Source organism: Aplidium turbinatum, chromosome 10 (genome assembly GCF_918807975.1).
Source record: "Aplidium turbinatum chromosome 10, kaAplTurb1.1, whole genome shotgun sequence".
Taxonomy (NCBI): domain Eukaryota; kingdom Metazoa; phylum Chordata; class Ascidiacea; order Aplousobranchia; family Polyclinidae; genus Aplidium; species Aplidium turbinatum.
Genome location: NC_137481.1, coordinates 13071468 through 13092098, shown reverse-complemented (window position 1 = coordinate 13092098; position 20631 = coordinate 13071468). Strand labels below are relative to the sequence as shown.

Genomic DNA, 20631 nt, shown 5'->3' with positions numbered 1-20631 from the left:
AGCTCGATAGTGCTCTTCCAGTGTAGTCCAGGAACATCGTGAACCTGCTGTAGAGTGGTGAAAGGATAGATTCTCAGACCCAGAATCTAAAACTAAGAAGACTTAAGGTTACGAAAAAGATAATTCTTTTTTCATTTTGAGCACCTTTCTAAACAGTGTGAAGTTGTAAATATTTGTTTGTTGGAACTTTTCCAAACAAAAGCATCATTTTTTTGCAAAACATTTTTTGTTTTAGGGACTTTTTTCGACGAAAAAGTATTTTTGTTTTGAACTTGAAACGATGGCAATTGTTCGGATTATGAGTGTTCAGAACCTGGGATTGCGGACATTAGATTAAAGAAATAAGGCTTAAATTTCTAGCTGGGATGGTCAACCCAAAAAATTATTTTCATCGAAAGGTCCTAAAACGATTATGATGTTTCAGCTTTCAAATAATAAATATCGTATATTTTTTTGTTTTTTTATACGGAGGTAAATACGACAATCACAATGAATGACTCTACAAAGCAACAAAAATCATATGTTTTTTATTTCGATGCTAATTTGTGCCATTATGAGAACCTAAGACTAATTTGTGTATTATGCAAGATTTAATTGCAAAGCAGATGAATAACAAACTGCTAATGATTTGCTGTTTGCTTGCATTAGCTCGATCATGTATGAAATAAAATCTTCTTACGAGCAATTAATTTTTGACAAACAGCTTATGCAACTGCTTGAAATATACATTCTGTCGATGAATAAATTGATGTTTGTAAATTTTCATTAAAAAATAGCTTTCATTCAATCATTTTATTTTTCGTCATTAACGTGTCTGGGACGAAAAAGATACTACAAACTACAATAGTCGATGTAGGCCTACCAGCACGTCAATAAACGGAAAAAGATGGCAAAACCTTAAAAGGTTAACGTTAAAAAATGTGCGTACATGACAATTATTTTCCCCAAAAATAGATGATTTACAGTAAAAGATTACAATGCCTGAACAAAAATGATGCTGGTCATCATTTGTATAGACTCTCGCAGCAAATTTCAATATTGTTTTAAGAAGCCTGGTGCATTGTCACAAAGTTGGTTTTGACTTGCAAATTCACCAAAATCAAGATACGGAAAATAACTTATAAACAGGGCCGTGTTAACTACCCCTATACTACCCGGCCGGGGGGCTCACAGCTGATTAGGGGGCCACTCATTGTAGACTGTTTAGTGTTTTTTGACTGTTTAAAAAGTAAAACATTACTACAGAAGCTCGATAAATCAATGGCTTAAATCATACAAGAACGCATTTAGCGTAGGCCTACTGCTTTCTAAACCTTCGACTGGATACCTACCTCTACCTAGGGGCCCACTCATAACCTATTTAGTTCTTGCAGCGTTTTTCGGCTTGTAATTTCAAATTTTTGTAAAACATTTTCACTCGCTTTGCTCGCGCATCCTCATTTCGTACATCTCGGCGATATTGGGCGAAGCATAGCTTGGGATAAAGGGAGTGAAAAGTTTTTTGTGTCCAAACTAACTAACAAAATGATGCAATATTCTGAAGTTAATAGGCCTACTGCTCACTCAATAGCGTATAGTTAATTAATAATTAGATTGATAAATCCCAATGTGAAACGAGATAGGTTAATTATGAAGTGAAATGCCGGTGAAAGTGGGAACACCTCAGGTAAATTTTCGAAGTTCTAGCCTGCTGAATGGCTACACCACACTACGCTATATTTCAAGAAATGAATTAACTCATCGAAATCTTTCTGTGGTTGTGAATACAATTTTTTTGTTTTGAAATGGTAGGCTAACTTAAATTTTAAGCAAAACTTTCCAATTCGATTTAAATTTGATGAATTTGTTTACATACAAAGTGTGCACCTTGATAAAAAATATTATTGCTCCTAAAAATCAAAATGCATAAAAGTGACCAAACAAGATTAGGCCTATTTTGTCAAAATTTTCTGAGGGGCAAGTCCCCACACCCTCTCTGTGTTTTACTTTTTCGGACATTAAATTTTGCATTGTTCATTCATGTTTATAAATTTCACTTTGAACTCTGGTCCTTCGCTAACTTTTTTCTACATCCGCTACTGCATTGTCAACATAGCCTGTTAACTATTTTTTCTATAAAATGATAAAAGTTGTTTACTCTTTGTTAAAATGATGAATGTAAATGTTTCCCACATTGAAACAGTTTGCAGCTTTAAACGCTAAACTTTTTTTTACATAGGGGCCCACTAGAGGATTTTTGGGGCAGGGCGAGATGGTGCTCACACGCCCTGCTTATATAGGCTAGCTTTCATAAAAGTGGTTGCAGTAAAATTGTGAACGCAAATGAAAAAAAATTGCTGCGAAACGCAGTAAAAAAACTTTTTGTTTAAATCCTTTATTTACTGCATGTAGGTTACTAATTGATTTTTTGAGGTAGTTTTAAAAGCTGTATGCTTGGTAGGCTATTGTTTCTGCACATCAACTATAGGCATAAACGGTGCGTTGCAATATTTCACAGTGGATAAGTGAGTGCTGAGACCCTTTGCTAAGCTGAATGTTGATAAACAACCTCGGGGTAATAAATTGGTTCAGAGTTGTTTCTTCTATAGCATGCTTCTAGAGAGAAGCAAAGATTGGCTACATCCTTTTCGTAGTTCGTTCGGCTGAGAGTCAAAACGCTTTCTTAGTTTTGTTTTGAATCAAAAACAATTTTATTTTGTTATTAACTCGAAACGAAAATAAACGCACAAAAGGAAAATGAAAACGCATGAGAATCTGCAAACTAACAAGCAACGTAACATTTGAACATTTTCCCACGGACATGGCCTTGTTAAAAAATCACCAATTTTCAAGGTTTACAAGTGTTTGAAAAAATTCGTGAATTTATTTTCGACTTATTTTCTACGCAATAAGTTTTGTTTTATTTCATTTTAAACTGCATTTCATGAATTAAAATCCTGTTAGCATAAATTGGAAACAAAGCAAGCCAAAGCCTGGTTTAAGACAAAAACTGCATCAACTGCTTTAAAAGTGTAAGCGCTCAGTTCACATTTGTCAACTAAATTGTGTAAAAAGAGTCATTGTAATCTATTCGCATATGCTTTGAATATTAAGTCATTAACTTTGCCTTTTCATTTGTAAGTTTCATAAGCCGTCTTAAATCGTTCGAGATGAAGCCATGTCGACTTGCTGTGTTCTGTAAGATGCATTATTTCGCTTCACTAGGTTTTAATAAGATATAAATTGCAACGTAATTGCTAAGTTTTAGAATATGATTGGCTTCAAGTGTTTTGACAAATGTATAGCAAGATAATTACCAAAGCAGGTAGTACAAGCAATAGTATCGATTGATTACAAAATGGGTAATCATCTTGAACACTTTTGCAAGTGCTGCATATGGCGTAACTGATAAATAAAGAAAAACTTTTTACCTACAGTAGCTTATGCAATGAAACCTATTTCATACAAATGCCAATATCAAATTAGCATTAATTTCAGGGGAAAAAAACACAGTATATCCAGATGTGCTGATGAAAATCAATATTTCCTCAAATCAAGTCGATTAAATGATTGAAACTCAGGGTAGGCTATTATACACTGAAACTATTTTTTTCTTTTTAGATCCTCCAATAATGTGCGATTCGATATTTGCAACACATACCACAACCGTACATCCTTACAAACGTCGCAAAGCGCGGACGGTGTTCACAGAACTTCAGTTGGAAGGACTTGAAAGAAGCTTTCAAGATAAAAAATATTTATCCACTCCTGAGCGATTTGACCTTGCCGAGATACTGCAATTGACTGAGACTCAGGTTTGCAAAGGGTGTTTTTGCATTGAAACATTTGTGCACATTCAAACATTACAACCCAGACAACCGCTATATTCTTTATCTGGTAGCTTACATATCTTCATCAGATCGGATACGGATCTGACCAGATCTGGTGAAGATGTTTATTTGTTAGAGAGATTGTTTATTTGCCTTACAATATTACAAGTTAAATATAATATGGCAGTACTTCGGAATAAAGATGTTCGTTTAAAATCACATCATTTGCAATCTCCATTATGGCCAAAAAACCTGATGCGTATTTCAAGTAAAAAAACACAATAAGAAAACATAAAGGCAAGAAGCACCAACAAATCTTGCGGTATTCTAGTCAAAGTGCATTAACCTACCATGTTTACTTCACCTGGCCATTTATTGGTTTGCAAAGGCAGGTTTTTTAGTGATAATTAAGTTATCCGCGAAAACAGTGGAATTAACCTGCTAAACCAGAAAGCTAATGGTGATTTGAGTGGGCTATGTTCTAAAACAGGATAAAAACCAAGAGGTCGTTCAAAACGTGACACAGTTCAAGTGATGTGCAAACTTTATAAACTGTGACTGAATAATACAAACTGAATTGTGGCTTTCTTTCAGGTTAAAACCTGGTTTCAAAATAGACGCATGAAACAGAAAAAACAAAATGCTGAAATAGCGGATGGCCGCACGGAGGAAAGAAGAGACGACGATTCTGTTGTGCTGTAATGTGTCGTCAATTAAATGAGAAAGGAACAATATTTCTTACTGCCAACTTTGAAAAAGTGTTTTTGACTTTGTTCAAAATAGACAAAAACAAGTGTTTATTATTATAGTAAATGAACACGGAACGTTACCTATAATAAAGCTGCTGGTCAGTCACTATTTTAAAAACTTCCTAACTTTTCAGGATGATCAAGTGAGACTTGTAAGTTATGGTCATAAACTAAAATAGGGCATTTTAAAAAATTGACTTTTGTGTAAAAATCCTATAATCGAACAAATCAAGCAACAAGGTATTTATCATGTTACAAAAGAAAAAAAATTGCAAGTGTTTTCCGCCATAGGCCTACATCATATAGCTCTCTATGAGCACTTGAAAAATTCGATTACTAACTGGTTAGAACTTTCACGGCAAAGAGAAAACTAGGTGATGTAGGCTAGTTTATGGCCGAAAACTTTCTCACTTAATTTTCAAACATGATAAATGTCGTGTTGTTGAGTGGTTTCGTTTTTTCATTGTTTGGCAATGCAACCTTTGTGTCAAGGTTGCGTAGAGATTTCTAAAGAATGTGGAAGATTAGTTTTCAATTTTTTAAGTTGTTTGAAAATGGCACAAACTTGTTTAGTTTTCATCATTCTGTGGGGGTGCTTAAGACCCCATGCAGCAGTTCGGACAAGATTACTCTGGCTTGCTGTATAAATCCGCAGTGTTGAATTAGTTATTTAAAATGGTTTTTGCATCAGATTGACTGTTGTAGTAGCATATATCATAATTGTTGCTTAAATAAAGCTTATTTTAAGTGTATAATAGTCAATCCTTGATTATAGTAAATGATTGTTGTGATAAGAAATATGCTGACAATTGATACAAACGTAGCCTACTTAAAACTGACTATCTTGATCTCTGTAACGCTTACAAGATATAATCCAGTGGCCTACTACACACTGTAGTAAGTTTTAAACTGAAGTTGCTTGATTGGTGGCAAAGCAAAATAGTGTGGTTGCAGACATTATGGGAAGTGCAGCGCAGAACAGTTTGGACTCCTTTTGAAATCAATTCACCCACCGCTACCGGAAAATGTTAAGCCATGGTCTCACTTTATCTTAAAATGTTTTACTGTATTAATCCAGGGTAATGCCGGGGTAAAGATTTATATTGTGGATGGAAATAAATAAATTTTTCTTGTCTAACTTCACACACGTCAGAATAAGTGATTGGCCAAGATACCGCTGAGTGTAGTCGATAGATTTTAAATCGACGTCACACAAGACTATATACATTTGATAGCGCAAAGCGTTGCTATTTTTTTGATTTGTTAGCATTTGTCGAGAGGAAATCATTGTTTAAGAAATCACATTTGTCGGCTGCAGAGCACGCGGCTGTGTCTCGGCAAAGACACTTAATGGCAAGCCAAAATAAGGGGAGCAGCTGACTCGAAAACTATATCTCAATTCGCTGCTTCCTGTCGTCTGTTGTATCGCATCTGTGATTGCAGTGTAGGTTACTGTATGTTATCGCAATGGGCGCAAATAAAAACACGATTATTATTATTTATTATTACTATTGAATGCTATTGAATTATTATTACTATTACTATTGAATTATTACTACAGTCTACCAACTGTAGAAAAACAGACAGAACAAAAGAATAAAAATTCTACGTCGATAATTACAAATCACACCGAATTTATTTGCTAAATAAGGTGCTGAATATTTTCATACACGATGGTAAACCTACAACCCCTTCACTTCACAGCTACCAGTAGCCTATTTTTATCCACGTTTCTCACATCCTTGCCAGCAAGTTTTTGAAGGTCTGCAGATTAAAATCGAACACAAATAATAATAAACGTATCTGTCAAGCTGAAGTTCGACAGCTGCATTTCATAAACGTTGCAACAACGATAATATTAGATTTAAGAAGAATATTTGTTCAGTTGCGGCGCTTGTTCTGCTACCTATATCCAGTTCCTCTGGCATGGCATATGGTCTACAGTCTACACATAATAGTCTATTAGGCACAGTTTGATTTACAATGTTTATTGAAGTTGATTTTACGTAAATACTGATGACAAATATTTTGATTGGAAATTATATATGTAAGAGGTGCCGAAGTAATGAGAGTATTGCTGGCGTTTTTAGTGATTGAGTTTCACTTAATTCGATATTATTACGCTTTTATGAAGCATGTTTACTGTAAATATTTTTGCAATTCTAAACCAAAAGCACGACCATTCTTAGTAAACTGTATATCTTAGCCTACGACCGATACATATATAGGCCTATAGACAAATAAAAATTTCAAATTAGCCATGAGTAAATCTAAAAGACCTACGTAGCAACCTTGTCAAGTAGGCATCAATATACAGTAGGCTATGCTTAAGTGTTGAATAAGTTTGTTGTTAAATTTCAGCTTGACTACTTGACTAGGCTATATAGCCTACGTAAAATCTTTTCATCGATAATCATGTTTGCTATTGCTAAATAGACCTGTACAATCATGAGCTAAATGGAACTGCATTGCAGCAGATAGACCTAAATTACAGTAGGCCTATATTGTAGTCTATCCAGCACGAAACTGAATGTATTGTGCGACGAAAGCAGTAGTCTAGCTCTAACATTAGTTTTGAGTGATGCGTGACACTCTACATCGGAGGTGTGAAAAACTAGTTTCATTTATCTCAGCTCTAACTTGTGAATAAAAAACAGTTTAAGTTCTTTGGTACATTATTTAAGCTACGTAGGACTAAGTTGAATTAACTTAGTATTTTTAGTGAATTTTCTAAAAAGGCTATTTGAAAAGAGCATCAATTCACACACAGAAAAAGTAATATGTCGAAATTCAGAGACTGACACTACGTCGAATGTTGGATCAGAGTGAAGTGCGCCGGTGTTCTAGAGAAGTTGAAATACAAAAATGCACAAAAATTAGATTTGAAAAATTGTTTTAAAGTAAGTTTGTGCATAGTTTTCAAATCAATCAATAAATTACCCTAGCGAGAAGCTTTTACTTACAAACCACACGATAACAATATGTATAAAGGAGATAGGTGGGAATTCTTTTATTTCTGTTTTGACCTCAACAGTTCTTTGACCTCCAGGTTAGTAAATTTGTCTCGGTTTCAAAGAAAAATACTCCATTTTACTCACAGCTATCTTATTACAATTAATGTTTATAGTGTACACATTAAACATCTACTTGCCAATCAAGAAAGAAAGACAATTTGTACATTAAATCAATAATACCTTCCCAAGTTTTATACTGCCCTGACAACCGGCCACCTTCTGTTTTGAGTGAACATCAGCTGATGAAGTAAGGTCAGTATTTGATGATGAGCCAGACTTTTTTAGTATGCTGCCAACAACTGGTTTAGGTGTTTTTGCTTGTCCAACTTCAAACAAAGATGTAATCGCAAAGTTGTGATGTAGCGTTATCAACATGATTAGTGTGAAGAGCACTTGAAATTCTTAGTCCATCAATGAAGTGCGCTCAGTGACAGAAAGTGAAACATTCACGCCAGTGTTGCTTCTTCGAAGAGTTGTTGAGATTGTTTAAACTTATTAAGATTTAAAATCTCAATCACATCGAAAACAGGTTATCTAATAAAACATATTGCGATGTCAATTTGCTAACCATATACAACAACACTTGCATAGGTTCGGTAACAGGTTAATAAATAGGTTACAGGTAAGCAAAAGTAAGACGATTGAAAAGAAATGATCACTAAGTTGCACCAGTATGATGGAAATACTTGAAAAACTGCCTGGAATAACGATAGAACGATATACAGTTATGGAAAGAAGTTATACATTTGCTGGATTTGAGGCTTTCCAGTCAAGACGAAACGCAGGACGGCTTGCTCTTTCGAAAGATTCTGCAGACCGAAAAGATAAGAAAGGCAGCTTGCCCCGTCGAAACTCAGCATCCGACAGAGAAAAAGTCACTCAAAATGAGAGAATGCCAGTTGATGTAAATAAAACTGTGTCAAAAGAATTTTTCGTAAAAAATCCTTCCTTTCAGCATGAACCGCGTTCGCGCAGTCGACGTGGTTCTAAGATTGAGTTGCAAGTCTTAGGAAAGAACCTAGGAGGTTTATCTACTTCATCTGTGAATATGCTTAACGAGGAAGAAAAAACATTGCCGAAAGAAGACGTATTTTCTCCTGACCAAGCACCATTAAAATCCATTCTGAAAAGACCTGGATCTGGCCTCAGCATAAAATCATGTCATTCTCTTGGGGTCATGTCTTTGGATTCCGGAATGACTCGCTTAGCTGCGTCATTGCTCTCTCATAAGCCTCGTAAAACAGGCAAACATGAAGAAAAGCATAAAAAATCCCAGCATTTACTACATAGAAATCAAGCTGTTTTACATCGCGAAGACAGTAAAAACCCAGAGTTATCAACTTTACCGCTATTGGGATCACAAAGTAATTATGATTTACAAACAATTTCTAAAACAGCAGCAAATATCGACGAAGACTCACGCGTAATTACGCTTTCTCCTTCTAAAAGTGTCAGTTTTAAACTCGATCCAGAAATTAAAGAAACAGAAGGATTACTATTGAAAACTAAAAAAGGAGATGCAAGATGGGGAGTCGCTCTTTCTTCTCATCAAGAACAAAAAACTGAACATTCCAAAGTCACTGAAAAGCTAAAGTTTCAAAATTCCAGGTTAGTAGTTAAAAATGATTAGTCGTATTGAATTACAGTGGCTTACAACTCTTTGTTAATGACAGTTTCGTTTAGGAGTGTAACAGTCAGGCCCGCAACCAGGGGGGGGGGGCATTGGGGGCAATTGCCCCCCCCCCCCCAAATTTTTTTGAAAACATTTTAAGCGTTCTATGCAATTGCAGTATGAAATGTAGGCTACTATGAATAGACGTACGTCGTACACGTACAGCCCCGGGTACAGCCATAGCCTACTGTAGAGTGTAGACCAGGGGTGGGCGAACTACGGCCCGCGAGACCATTTTTTGCGGCCCGCCGGCACTTGCAGAAACTCCTACTCATCACTTATTGTTTTATTTAAACAGGTTACATGACAAAATATTATTCCCTTTACGAGTGTGTTTTTCTCTTCACTTTCAGTGCGTATAAACACACACACGTCAGTCACGCATGTATTGCAACAATGCAACATGCTCTCACTCATTGTTTGATCATAAAATACAAATATGGTAGCGGCTACCGTAGGCCTACCAGTACTTCTACTTTCCTCCAAATAGCTTTTCATTGTTATTTGAGACGTACAGTTTAATGCTTTCTACTTCGACAGGATTTTTGTTAAAAAATAAAAGATTTATATTTTTACTCTGTAAAAATTATGAGTGCTGATAAGAGGCGAAAGATTGAAGACGAAAGTCGTGTTTTCAATAAGGATTGGCTGTTAAATACTATTTTATCGAAATTGGGAATAAAGCAGTTTGCTTGTTGTGCCGTGAGTCCGTGGCTGTTTTCAAAGAGTACAAATTTAAAAAGACACAACCAAACCAGAAGATTGTGAAAAACTGTGAACAGTTGCACAAGTCTCATTAACTTTTGTGATGATGATTGCATAGCTTTAAACGTAACTGAGTGTGAAATACAAAAATTGTGTTTAATATGAATATGCGTTTATTTACACACCGGGTAAATTTTCCTACTTTGTAATGAGAGTGTGCGGCCCCCCGGCTGCAACATTTTTTCAAATGTGGCTCTCGGTACAAAAAGTTTGCCCACCCCTGGTGTAGACTATCGAAACCGAAAGTAGGTTACGCTGGTTGGAAGCCATGCTAACGATTTTGTTCGATAAATTAGGCTGGCATCCTCATTATCTGTTACTCAAATTCCAAGTGCGGAATTGGTGTCAAACGAACTTGCCAAATCACGTAGAAAGTTAGACATTATGCTCTAAATTAAAATGTCATTTTGCATTTGCAAAGTCAACTTGTTTGGGCTTACATACATAAAAACTTTTTGAGCCAACAAAATGTTTCAGGATTGTAATTTGTAATTGCCGTGTTGAATTTATTCATATGTAGGCTATCTGTTTGTTTATGTTGATGTAAATATATGTTATTGATTAATTTATGACTCCAGTCGTGCCAATGCAGTTCGTAGCCTACAGATGTTGTATTTTATTTGTAATCGACTGAACACATTACTGTATTATTGTAATTTTCTTCCTTGGGTAGTCATAGCTAAAAATGAGAAAAGGTTACAAAGGCTAGTTTCCTTTAATGCTGTACTAAACAAAAACGTGATTGACATAAGTTATGACCACTGAACCGTAACATGGTAGTGCCACACACTCTTGTCCCTTATCAATGGGCGTGGACATTAACATAAAAATGTCACAGTGCATCATTTTAATGTTTGTTCTTTGATAAAAATTAAATGCCCCCCCCCCCCCGAAAATATTTGCTGGTTGCGGGCATGGTAACAGTAGACTATGGTATAATGCAACCCATTATTGAAAAGCTGGTAATACACTGTAAGCTATAGTTTGCTTTGAATTTTCTAGAACCAAACCACCCCGAGTCATTGTATCCACTGGTCATGGAAACCATATCAAGAAGGATGTGGAAATTACAAAAGCTTGTAAAACGTCCGAGGTAGTCTACAACCCATTTGTTTGTAACTGTGGTTAATTTTTCAAGGAAATTTATAATTTTTGATGTGCTTTTCAGTTGTCGATCATTTATATTATAACACAGTTTTGTGTGCCAGATACAAAACTACTTTTAGATGGTAGCAAATAATTAACAATATTGTTGCCAGATCCAACGTAACTTAAGACAACATATTTCGGATCAGAATGAATGACAAGCCTGTAGAGCAAAAAAACTCACTTTTAAACAGGGACGTAGCCTACAGTACATTTCACTTTTTCTTGATTGGGTTGCCTCCTATTGTTTCGTGATGCTCAGCCAAGTAGGCCTAAATTAGCTTCATGATCTATGTTTCATTTCTATTTAGACAGCCAACAAGAAACCTGGTTTTGTGCATTCGCATGGAACATCAAGTTTGACACAAATTCATCGACTGTCTGATCCCTACAGAAAGTATCTTATCACAAGAGCCACAGAACCAGCGCAGCGATATCCTCAAGAATATGATGTTGGTAATCCCGATCAAATCAAACACAAGATGTTAAACAGAGAGGCAAGCGAAGCAGCTGCAATCTTACGCAAAGCAAAACGGACCTTTGCAAAACAGGCAAGCTTGGACAAGCAATATATGTCAATGCCTTATACAATGTTCAAGCACTCTTCAGCATTGCCGATGCTAAGTTCATTTGAAAAATAAAATCTTCTTTTTATTATACAGTAGGATTTATTTGGCTATCATGACATTACGATGTAGTGGCATCTGTTGCAAGCAGGCCCGGATTTAGGGGGGGCAGAGGGGGCAGTTGCCCCGGGCCACCCGACTTTTGAAGGGCCCCCGTATGTGGAAAAAATGTGATTTTGTGTTATTTTTTCCTTTTGGCCTTTAAAGTTTCTGCAAAATGCTGTGCAGTACTGGACTGATGCCACTGAAGACGTAGAGGTGGTTTTTCGCGCCGTAGGCTTGAAAACATTTTTTGCACGGGAGGCCCCCCGATCTAAAAGTGCCCCGGGCCCCCCATCAGCTAAATCCGGCCCTGGTTGCAAGTCCCGTTTTTAAACTACAGTGACACTTTTTCGAAGCCCTTCAGGTTTCACTATTGGCGAGTTCTTCTGTATAAAAAAATGCATCGCAAACTACTGCATCTGGAATGAGGCTATGTTGTTGAATGCTATCAAATAGCTTTAATGAATCCAATCTTTCATTACTGTTAAATTGCATAAAGTTTAACTGAAGTTATTGTTATTTGAATATTTTTCAATACCGCAACTCAAAGCACCTTTTGCAAGGTATTGGCTTTCAGGAACTATGTTAAAATACTTTTCTATATTGAAACATACGCATCAAAAAAAGTTGCAAGCTTGGTGTATCATAAGGATCAAGGGAAAATACGTTTCCAATGCTTCGCTTTGTGCCTCACCAAAGCACCGTTTGTCCAACTTTGGCAAGCATGTCAACCATGGATGATGTTATATCCTTCCAGTAACATATAATCCACATAGAATTTTGTGAAATATTGCTTATCGTACAGTAATAAAAGTTTCTTGAAGTGTTATAAGGGGCTGTACAAACATCACATGGTCCCATTTTTTCCGCTTTCATCTATTTATATGACGCCTAATGCATCACGACCTATGTCGTCAAACTGGAGCGGTTCTGACAACTCTGTTCCAAAGAAATCATATGGTATTCGAACAGCCATCTAGCTAAATAGTTACGTTTACTCACAGCACTGCACGAAACATGTAATGCTAATTTGTATTCTTTTATGCAAACAAACATCGGCAAAGTGTAAAGTTAAGGGTGACTTGTTTGGCGATCGCTGGTGCCATATATAATAAACTACACATAGTGTTGTAATGTTTTACATAAACACCTGTGCATGATGACAAGGCTTGAGTTTGTTCTTAAAGGTAAAGGAAGTATTTTCGGTTACTTTGATGCATTTCAAAAACGTACGCTACCCAATACCCATGGCATCAGATAATTGACTTTATACTGCAATTACACTACGCTCGACTTCATAAATAAGTTCTTGACAATAACGTTTCGCATAAAATCACAACGCCGGCCAATCAAACTGCAATTGACCATCAAGCACATTCAGTTTATCTACAGTAGTTGCAACAGCAGCGAAGTTGCAAGGTTGTTGTAAAATAGAGGTTAAAATTAATCCAAAACAAACTGGCCAAAATTCAGTACAAACATAGCGTAACACTTTCAGACGTTGATAAAGATTGTGCAATAATATGAAACAAAGATCTACAAAAATGAACAGCGGTCTGTGAAGCGGAGTGGTTTTATGGGACCGGGAAGAAAACGAGTCCAGCTCAGCACTTCTCAAACTACGGTTCGGGGCCCTATTTGAAATCGCAAAATATTATTTTGGAGTTGCAAATTGGTCTCTTGTCGCATTGTTGTACATGATATTTGAAAGCCACACAACAATTGGAGGCTAAGAGACGTTAGTTTTGCTTTCCGACTTTTGGACCGAAAACTTATACATGACACCATGTTATAAGACTGCATTACAATAAAGAAACGATTATAAATCACCTACGCTCTTGGCTCAATGCCAATCTGCACGCCGCTTGTCCGCTGTGTGACCTAATAATATTAACGATTGCTGTAATATTATTTGAGTTATCTCTTTCCGTTCTTTTGTTTCATTCTGTTTTGTGATATATCCTACAGTTGTTGGTTGTTGTCAGAATATCGTTGCTTTGTGTGACACTATTTTGCAATGCAGTGCTGTCAGTCGTCACGCATACTTTTTACAAGTTTTAATTAAATGTGATGTAGTTTTGACACTTCTAAAGTAAAATAATATTAGATTGATATTTTAGAGTTCTACTTATTTGCTATATTAAAGCGGCAATGACCAAGAGAAAGAGAATAATTACGAAACAGCACGATGAGTTTTGGCAGGCAGATCGTCTTCCAGGCACACAAACTTTCAATAAATGGTGTTAAGAAATTGTTGGTGGTACAAATATGAGGCTGGAAAGTGTGCAGATGTGAATGAGATGGTAAACAAAGTTATTTTAAATGTTTCCACAAAATAGGCTAGGACGATTCGGAGATCAGTTAACGATTCCTTTGGATCAAAAAACTATTGAAAATAAATTGAAAAGATTATACAGTACAAGAAAGACGTATAATAGTCAACAAAAATAAGGAAAATCTTGCCAAGAGATAAACGACTTCAAAATAGAAATGGGCAAATTCTTTGACGTTTGTGGTAGTCCTAGTCACCTATAACTTTCTGGTTGAGCATGAGTTTGACAAATCTTAATACAACACATTTGTACGCTTGCAGTTGCTAAAACATCTAAACACTGAGCTGAACATTGTGAAGATGGAGCAAAGAAATGGCTTTTTGCTCATCCAGACAACTCATGCTTGCCATGCGTTGTGTACAGAAGATGTAGCAGCCAGAAGAAAAGTTGCAATAAAATTAGAAAACTAGTGGATCAGCACACACCGAAAACTGAAGATGAAGCTCTTCTCAAAGTTAAAAAGGATGGTGAGAGGTTGCACATTGATGAAGATCTTGTTATACCAACAGATGATGAAGCAGACAAAGGTACAGATGTGGTAGAAGACAAGTGACATGACTCCCAAGAACATGAGGAAAGTAATCCTTCCAAAACTGCACTTTCAAGCAACGAATTACTACTATATGATTGACCGGAAAACTGAACCTCCATTCCTAGACATCCCTCAGTGATGAGTAAGTATTAGGTACGGTACCCTTGAAAAACCTCTAAGTGTCCAAACCATACTTAGACAGTGGAGAGAGGAATCCGGGTCATGACTAAAACTTGCGCAGAGGTGGCAGGTTACAAGGCAAGAAATGGTTACATGAGTCAACGACTTAGCAGTGCGAGACGGATTATGGCTATACTGTATTTAGAGTCGAGAAGGCTTTCAGCTTCAATCGTAACTGTGAAACAAAATCATGATGCCAAGGCATCGCAGTGTGTGCATAAAAAAATTTCTAATATTAAAACGTTGGTTTGTGCTACTGCTTACATATATCAACACTTTATGCTAGACAAGATATAGAATATACAGTAGTTTGGCAAAATTGGCTAAGAAATGACATAAAAAATCGGAAAGGCAAAATTTGACCTCGACGTTTCCTTACCCATTGCAGCAATCCCCCAAGCGACTTTACGACAATTCAAAAACTTGTATTTATTCTTTTCCTCCACTTAAATTTTTTAGAAAAGTGTTTTAGATAAAAACCACTGCACTAAAGTAAAGGACTGGCTTGATGAATATACATGTAGTGAAACCATGGGCCCCATGAAACTATAGTTCACGGCTTTATAGAAATTTTTTTTCCTCAAGCCTGCTTTATGAATGGTTCACAAAAGGCAAAAACAGTCAAACCCATCTGCAAGGAAAACTAAAAAATCTCTAAATGAGTTAAAACATGGTCAAAACTTAAAATCTGGCCACAAAATGACAACTGCCCAGCAACACCAATGACAACTACAGATGTAAAAATTAGTTTCTCTGATCAATGGGATTCTAACTACAGTATTAGAATCACTACAATTGTCTTTCCTGGAATCTACCGGAACATTTGCTGTACTTCCAACTTCAGAGACTGACTTGTACCCTCGGGATATCCTTCAATACGCTGCTTGAAGACCTCAAACCAACAATCAGAATGAATCAACTGTAAAAAGGTTGTTTGTGTTAAAAAAATGATGTCTGGTTTCCGATGACTTCTTTCCAGTGAAAAATTGTGTTATTGCTGGAGTATTCGAGTTTGCGTCGCCTTCTTCATCATCATCCGGCCACTGAACAGACACTGCTTCCGTTTCAAGAATGTTGCGAGCTGTGAAACAAATATTAAAGCAACACATCACTGATAGAAATTGCCATTATAAAGTTCGTGTTCAAACTCAAAAAAGGAAAACTAATTCAAATTTCGACATGGGCAATAGAACACGTACATCGGCTATTTCAGTGACTACTTCAACAACAGATGGGAACATTGAACTGTAGACAACTAGACATGCATCATAGGGGTCTACAAAAGAGGTCGAAAGACTACATCCCAATTGTGGGAGGCAATCCGCGAAGATAAACTTCGAAAGGTGCTTTCTTCGGTTCAAAGAAAAATATTACTTAAATAATAAATTTATCGGCTTAAAATGCAGATTTTATAGTTACTAAGTGAATTTGGATGGACTAAAAATTCTATTTCGGAAAAAGTAACTTTCAAGTATACACACATACAAATGCTTTCAAGATATTGAATAAATACCTTAAATCTCTTATAGAGTTCATGTAAAAGTTTACTAAACATTAAGAAAAAATTTAAAAGAAACTAGCATAACAGATATGCAGAATTAAACTCACTTACTTGTTGCCCAACTGAATCTAACAAAATTTGGAAATCCAAAAATTCTATCAATGTTGTTACGCAGCCAAGCCTTGGTGGTTGGGTCTATGTGAAATCACAATATACAGTGCTAGTATACCAACAAAGCAAACAAACCTAATCGTTTCTTTCAACCAAGTATCACTCCAACAAGCTAAAAAGATTCATGCATCATATTCCATTACAATACTAGCAATGGCTGTAGTATTTCGTTGTCAAGTACATTGCATGAAGGTAGAGATGTACCAATTGACCAATACCAATATTTTTGCAGATACCGATGTCACTTTTTAAGCCGCTACCGATATTTTAGAGGTGCAAGAAGTAGTTTTTGGTATTTGCAAAGGAGTGATTGAATGCTATGTTTGACCTTATTTGCAGAAAAGAACTATTTAAAAAAGCTTTGAAGCTTATATAACTAAACCAATCAGCAAATGTTGCGCCTCAACATGATAGCCTTATTTTCTACTGATCTCCGGAGCAAAAATCACATGGAAAAATGGGATTTGACTATAGTACGTATGTCATATATTAGTGATTATTATTAAATTATTATTAATGGATACTTTGTTTCACTGAATTTCAAAGTCAAAAGGTATTCATTTTTCAGATACCACACCAACTATGACGATCGAGTTTGTTGTGTCATCATTCAATAAAATGTTGAAATGATGTTACATCACTACGCAGGTTTAAGATATAATTTCATGACGTCGTATGGACAAAAAACGTTGACAAGTTTTATGCTCCATGAGTGTAAAAAAGAAACACAGATGAGAAATGTTGGATATTGAGCATTTCACAATTTAAGAAGCGAGCAACGCAAAACTGTTGAAATAAAACGTTTGAGTGAAAGAATCACTGCAATGCCGAAGCCAAAAGGTGCGCGCAAAAAGTCATAGGAGTGTGAAGACGTGCGTCGTGAGGTATCAAACCTTTGCACAGGTTGTTATGTTTCTACATCAATGTGACGTTAGTTACTACTTCGAAAAATCTACATCTTTTCTGACTGTGAAAAATCAGCAGCAAATGCGTTTTTTATATATTTTTAGTATCGGCCACAGTATCCGCCAGATTTTGCTGATACCCATACGGCAAAAATGACTAATATTATCGATACATCTCTACATGAAGGCATATTTACAATTAGTAAATTGTATGTAATAATATGGCAATTTCTTCATTATACGTAACAATTCAGTAGCCAGTAAAACTGTTTTCAAGTTTTAACCTTAATCTGTACTGCCTCTTTCAATCGAATCGTTTCATCAATGAAAGTAACTCACCTGATGGATAACCAGACCCATATTCTTTGCTAATATTAGGATTTTCAACAAAGTTCCATTGCGAGACTACACGATCTCGGCAAACCTTTGCACAGATGCTGGCAGCACTCACGACAGGAAATTTTGCATCAGCTTTCTTTTCCACAGTGAATTTTATTTTTGGAAAAACACTCTAAACAAAATTGAATATAAAATAAGCTTGCTTAATGCTCATGTGACAAGCAAAAAAAAAAAATGACAGTACTTTTTTTTAAATGACTCATTCAACATCATCAAATAGCTCTATGGTTATACTTTCCTGTAAAAATCCATATTCTACAACCGAATTCATTATCATCTTGTTCCATGCACGCCATCTTTAAGAAAAACACTCTTCTAAGTCATATGAATGCTTATCTTTTATTACTGAGCAGTACCTGTAGTTTTGCTTGGTAAGATTCTGGTGGACCAACTGTATCAACATAAACCTCTTTCACCTTTACTCCTAACTTGAGGGCAGACCTTATGAGACCAATTGCTGTGTCATGTGAAATTGCATTCAAATTGTACTTCGTTCTGAAAACACATACAAGCACTCAAGCAGCCTATTCAGATTGATGTAAAAGTAAAACGAGATAAAACAAGTTAGGCTACCAACAAGACCGGATGAAAACTGGACTACTACTACATGATTTAATCATATCCTCTGTTGGATTGGTGATCTCAACTCTCATCGAAATTGTTAATCAATAAAGTTTTCACTTTTCAAGCACATCTTTATAGAAAGTAAACTAATTTTGTTACGACAATACACAAAGAGGTTTATGCTGGCAATGTCACCGCAGACAAACATTCTTCATCATCTGCAACAAATTAGTTTTGATTGATCAACTGTGACTTCCCTTACAAACTCTTTCCATTTACTTTTATCTTTCGTCTTTGTTATCAATTCAGGTATGTTTATCCAGGCCTCGAAATTCAAGCGGACATGTCCGCGGGAAGTACCCATAGATATTCCTGGAGGGAAGTACCATTTAGATCGGTCATATTTGTCCGCCGAGAAATAACACAGGAACTAGCGATACAAATTGTCATTGCATAGCACGAACAATTGTTGCAAAAATATAATTTCCGCACATCTAGAAAATGTTAATACTGCATCCCTTAGCTTCCATTCAAGCAGGAAAACTTTCGATTTTTACGTTGCTTCAACGATTGATGACATTGAATCGGGTCTGCTACTATTCGATGAGAGCCTTTTTCGGTGAGAGCCCTATTTGGTGAGTTTTTTTTTTTAAATTATTGCGCGCCGTAGCCTAATTATCATTGCCGTTATAGGGTTAGGGGATAGGGGATAGAGGTTAGGGGTTGGGGGTTTTTGTGTTTTTTTTTTTAATTTTTGTTTGAAAATTATTGGGTACCGTAGCCTAATTAAAACCCCTAACCCAAACCCCAACCCCCAAAAAACCCCTAACCCCCAACCTCAAAAACCCCAAAAATGCAAACCCCAACCTCCAAAAACCCCCAAACACCCCTAACCTCAAAACCCCCAACCTCAAAACCCCCAACCCCAAAAACCCCCAGCCCCAAAAACCCCCTAACCTCTATCCCTATAACGGCAATGATAATTAGGCTACGGCGCGCAATAATTTTAAAAAAAAACTCACCAAATAGGGCTCTCACCGAAAAAGGCTCTCACCGAATCGGGCCATTCCGGCGTATTAAGCAGGTATACGGCGCTTTGACTTTTCAAGCGCACGTCGTTGGTCTGATGAAAGCCTTTCAGAGTGACTTCGCTGAAATTTTAAAAAGCCTTCTAAACCGTAGCTATACTTCTCAAATGGCGAAGAATTATCAAGATGAAGTGATTAACTGATTAAGCATAACGATCGACGCTAAAACTGGTGTGTCCGCCGTGAGACTTAATTTGTCCGCCAAAATAGCTGCTCAGACCGGACACGTTTGTCCGCCGTCAACAAAAACGAATTTCGAAGCCTGTTTATCAGTCTCCTTATTTACTGAATATGGTGAAAACATTTTACTTTTGTCGTCTTTTTGTTCATTTGTCTTGTGAGATCCCAGCATTGGTGCAAGATGTACAATGTATTTGTAGGCTATACAAGGTTATAGAAAATATACTGTATACATGTAACTTAGCAGACTTTTTCCGGTAAACTGACGCTACATGAATTAAATCACTTTGGTAATAACCTGCTTAGCATTGAAGTTGATATAAAGTTTGGTGATAAAATATGTATCATCCATCCAATGAAGTCAGTTGATGTTTGATTTATGGTTTCAAATAAAGTTTCACGCTGCTCTTCTTTCAATACCTTTGAGTCATCACATCCCAAGTTAGCCAAGGCTTCTTTTGAAGATATAGGACAAAAGGCAGCAGCATAAACCATTGGACCTGCAAGAGTGCATGCATATGCATTTGTAAAAAAACATGCTAAATGAAGTTAAGATCCGCAATATGTTTTTAATCACATTTTGAAAATTACAACAATGATGGGCTGCTAACAAGACTTGTCAACTTAAGTGGCATTCTTTTAACTGTAAGTAACACAAGTTGTTCTATATGTACTAGGTCATTAACATCTATAAATATTTTACTGTCTTTGTCACATTTGAAATAAAAGCTATATAAATGTGTTCCTTCCATAAATTTAAGCTTCCAACATAAATATTTAGCATACAATACCCAAGACTGGGCCACGACCAGCTTCATCAATCCCCAATATACAAGGTTCATTCTTTAGTTTGTCGTTAATTTGTGAATGAAACTTGTAGTTGTCAACAGAATTCAACAAAAAATAATTAATATCCATTGCTTTACAATGGAAAAAGGCCTAATATAAAAGAAAA

The 20631-nt window shown here is 36.2% G+C and overlaps 3 protein-coding genes across 3 annotated transcripts; 2 read left to right on the top strand and 1 right to left on the bottom strand.

The window, feature by feature from the left end:
• Window positions 1-2357: 2357 nt before the first annotated feature.
• LOC145778589 (homeobox protein H40-like) lies at window positions 2358-4872 on the top strand. The gene is made up of 3 exons (XM_082590106.1): window positions 2358-2387; window positions 3601-3794; window positions 4404-4872. Exons 2-3 carry the CDS (start codon window positions 3612-3614, stop codon window positions 4509-4511), a joined length of 291 nt encoding a protein of 96 aa, XP_082446232.1. The 5' UTR covers window positions 2358-2387; window positions 3601-3611; the 3' UTR covers window positions 4512-4872.
• A 3346-nt stretch (window positions 4873-8218) lies between these two features.
• On the top strand, window positions 8219-11863 carry LOC145779115 (uncharacterized). The gene is made up of 3 exons (XM_082590687.1): window positions 8219-9180; window positions 11012-11102; window positions 11467-11863. Exons 1-3 carry the CDS (start codon window positions 8246-8248, stop codon window positions 11794-11796), a joined length of 1356 nt encoding a protein of 451 aa, XP_082446813.1. The 5' UTR covers window positions 8219-8245; the 3' UTR covers window positions 11797-11863.
• A 990-nt stretch (window positions 11864-12853) lies between these two features.
• Window positions 12854-20631, bottom strand: LOC145777902 (ribonuclease H2 subunit A-like). Its single transcript, XM_082589258.1, has 6 exons — window positions 20468-20631; window positions 19975-20176; window positions 18201-18339; window positions 17785-17956; window positions 16481-16564; window positions 12854-15949 (listed from the first exon to the last, which is right to left on the bottom strand). Exons 1-6 carry the CDS (start codon window positions 20592-20594, stop codon window positions 15774-15776), a joined length of 900 nt encoding a protein of 299 aa, XP_082445384.1. The 5' UTR covers window positions 20595-20631; the 3' UTR covers window positions 12854-15773.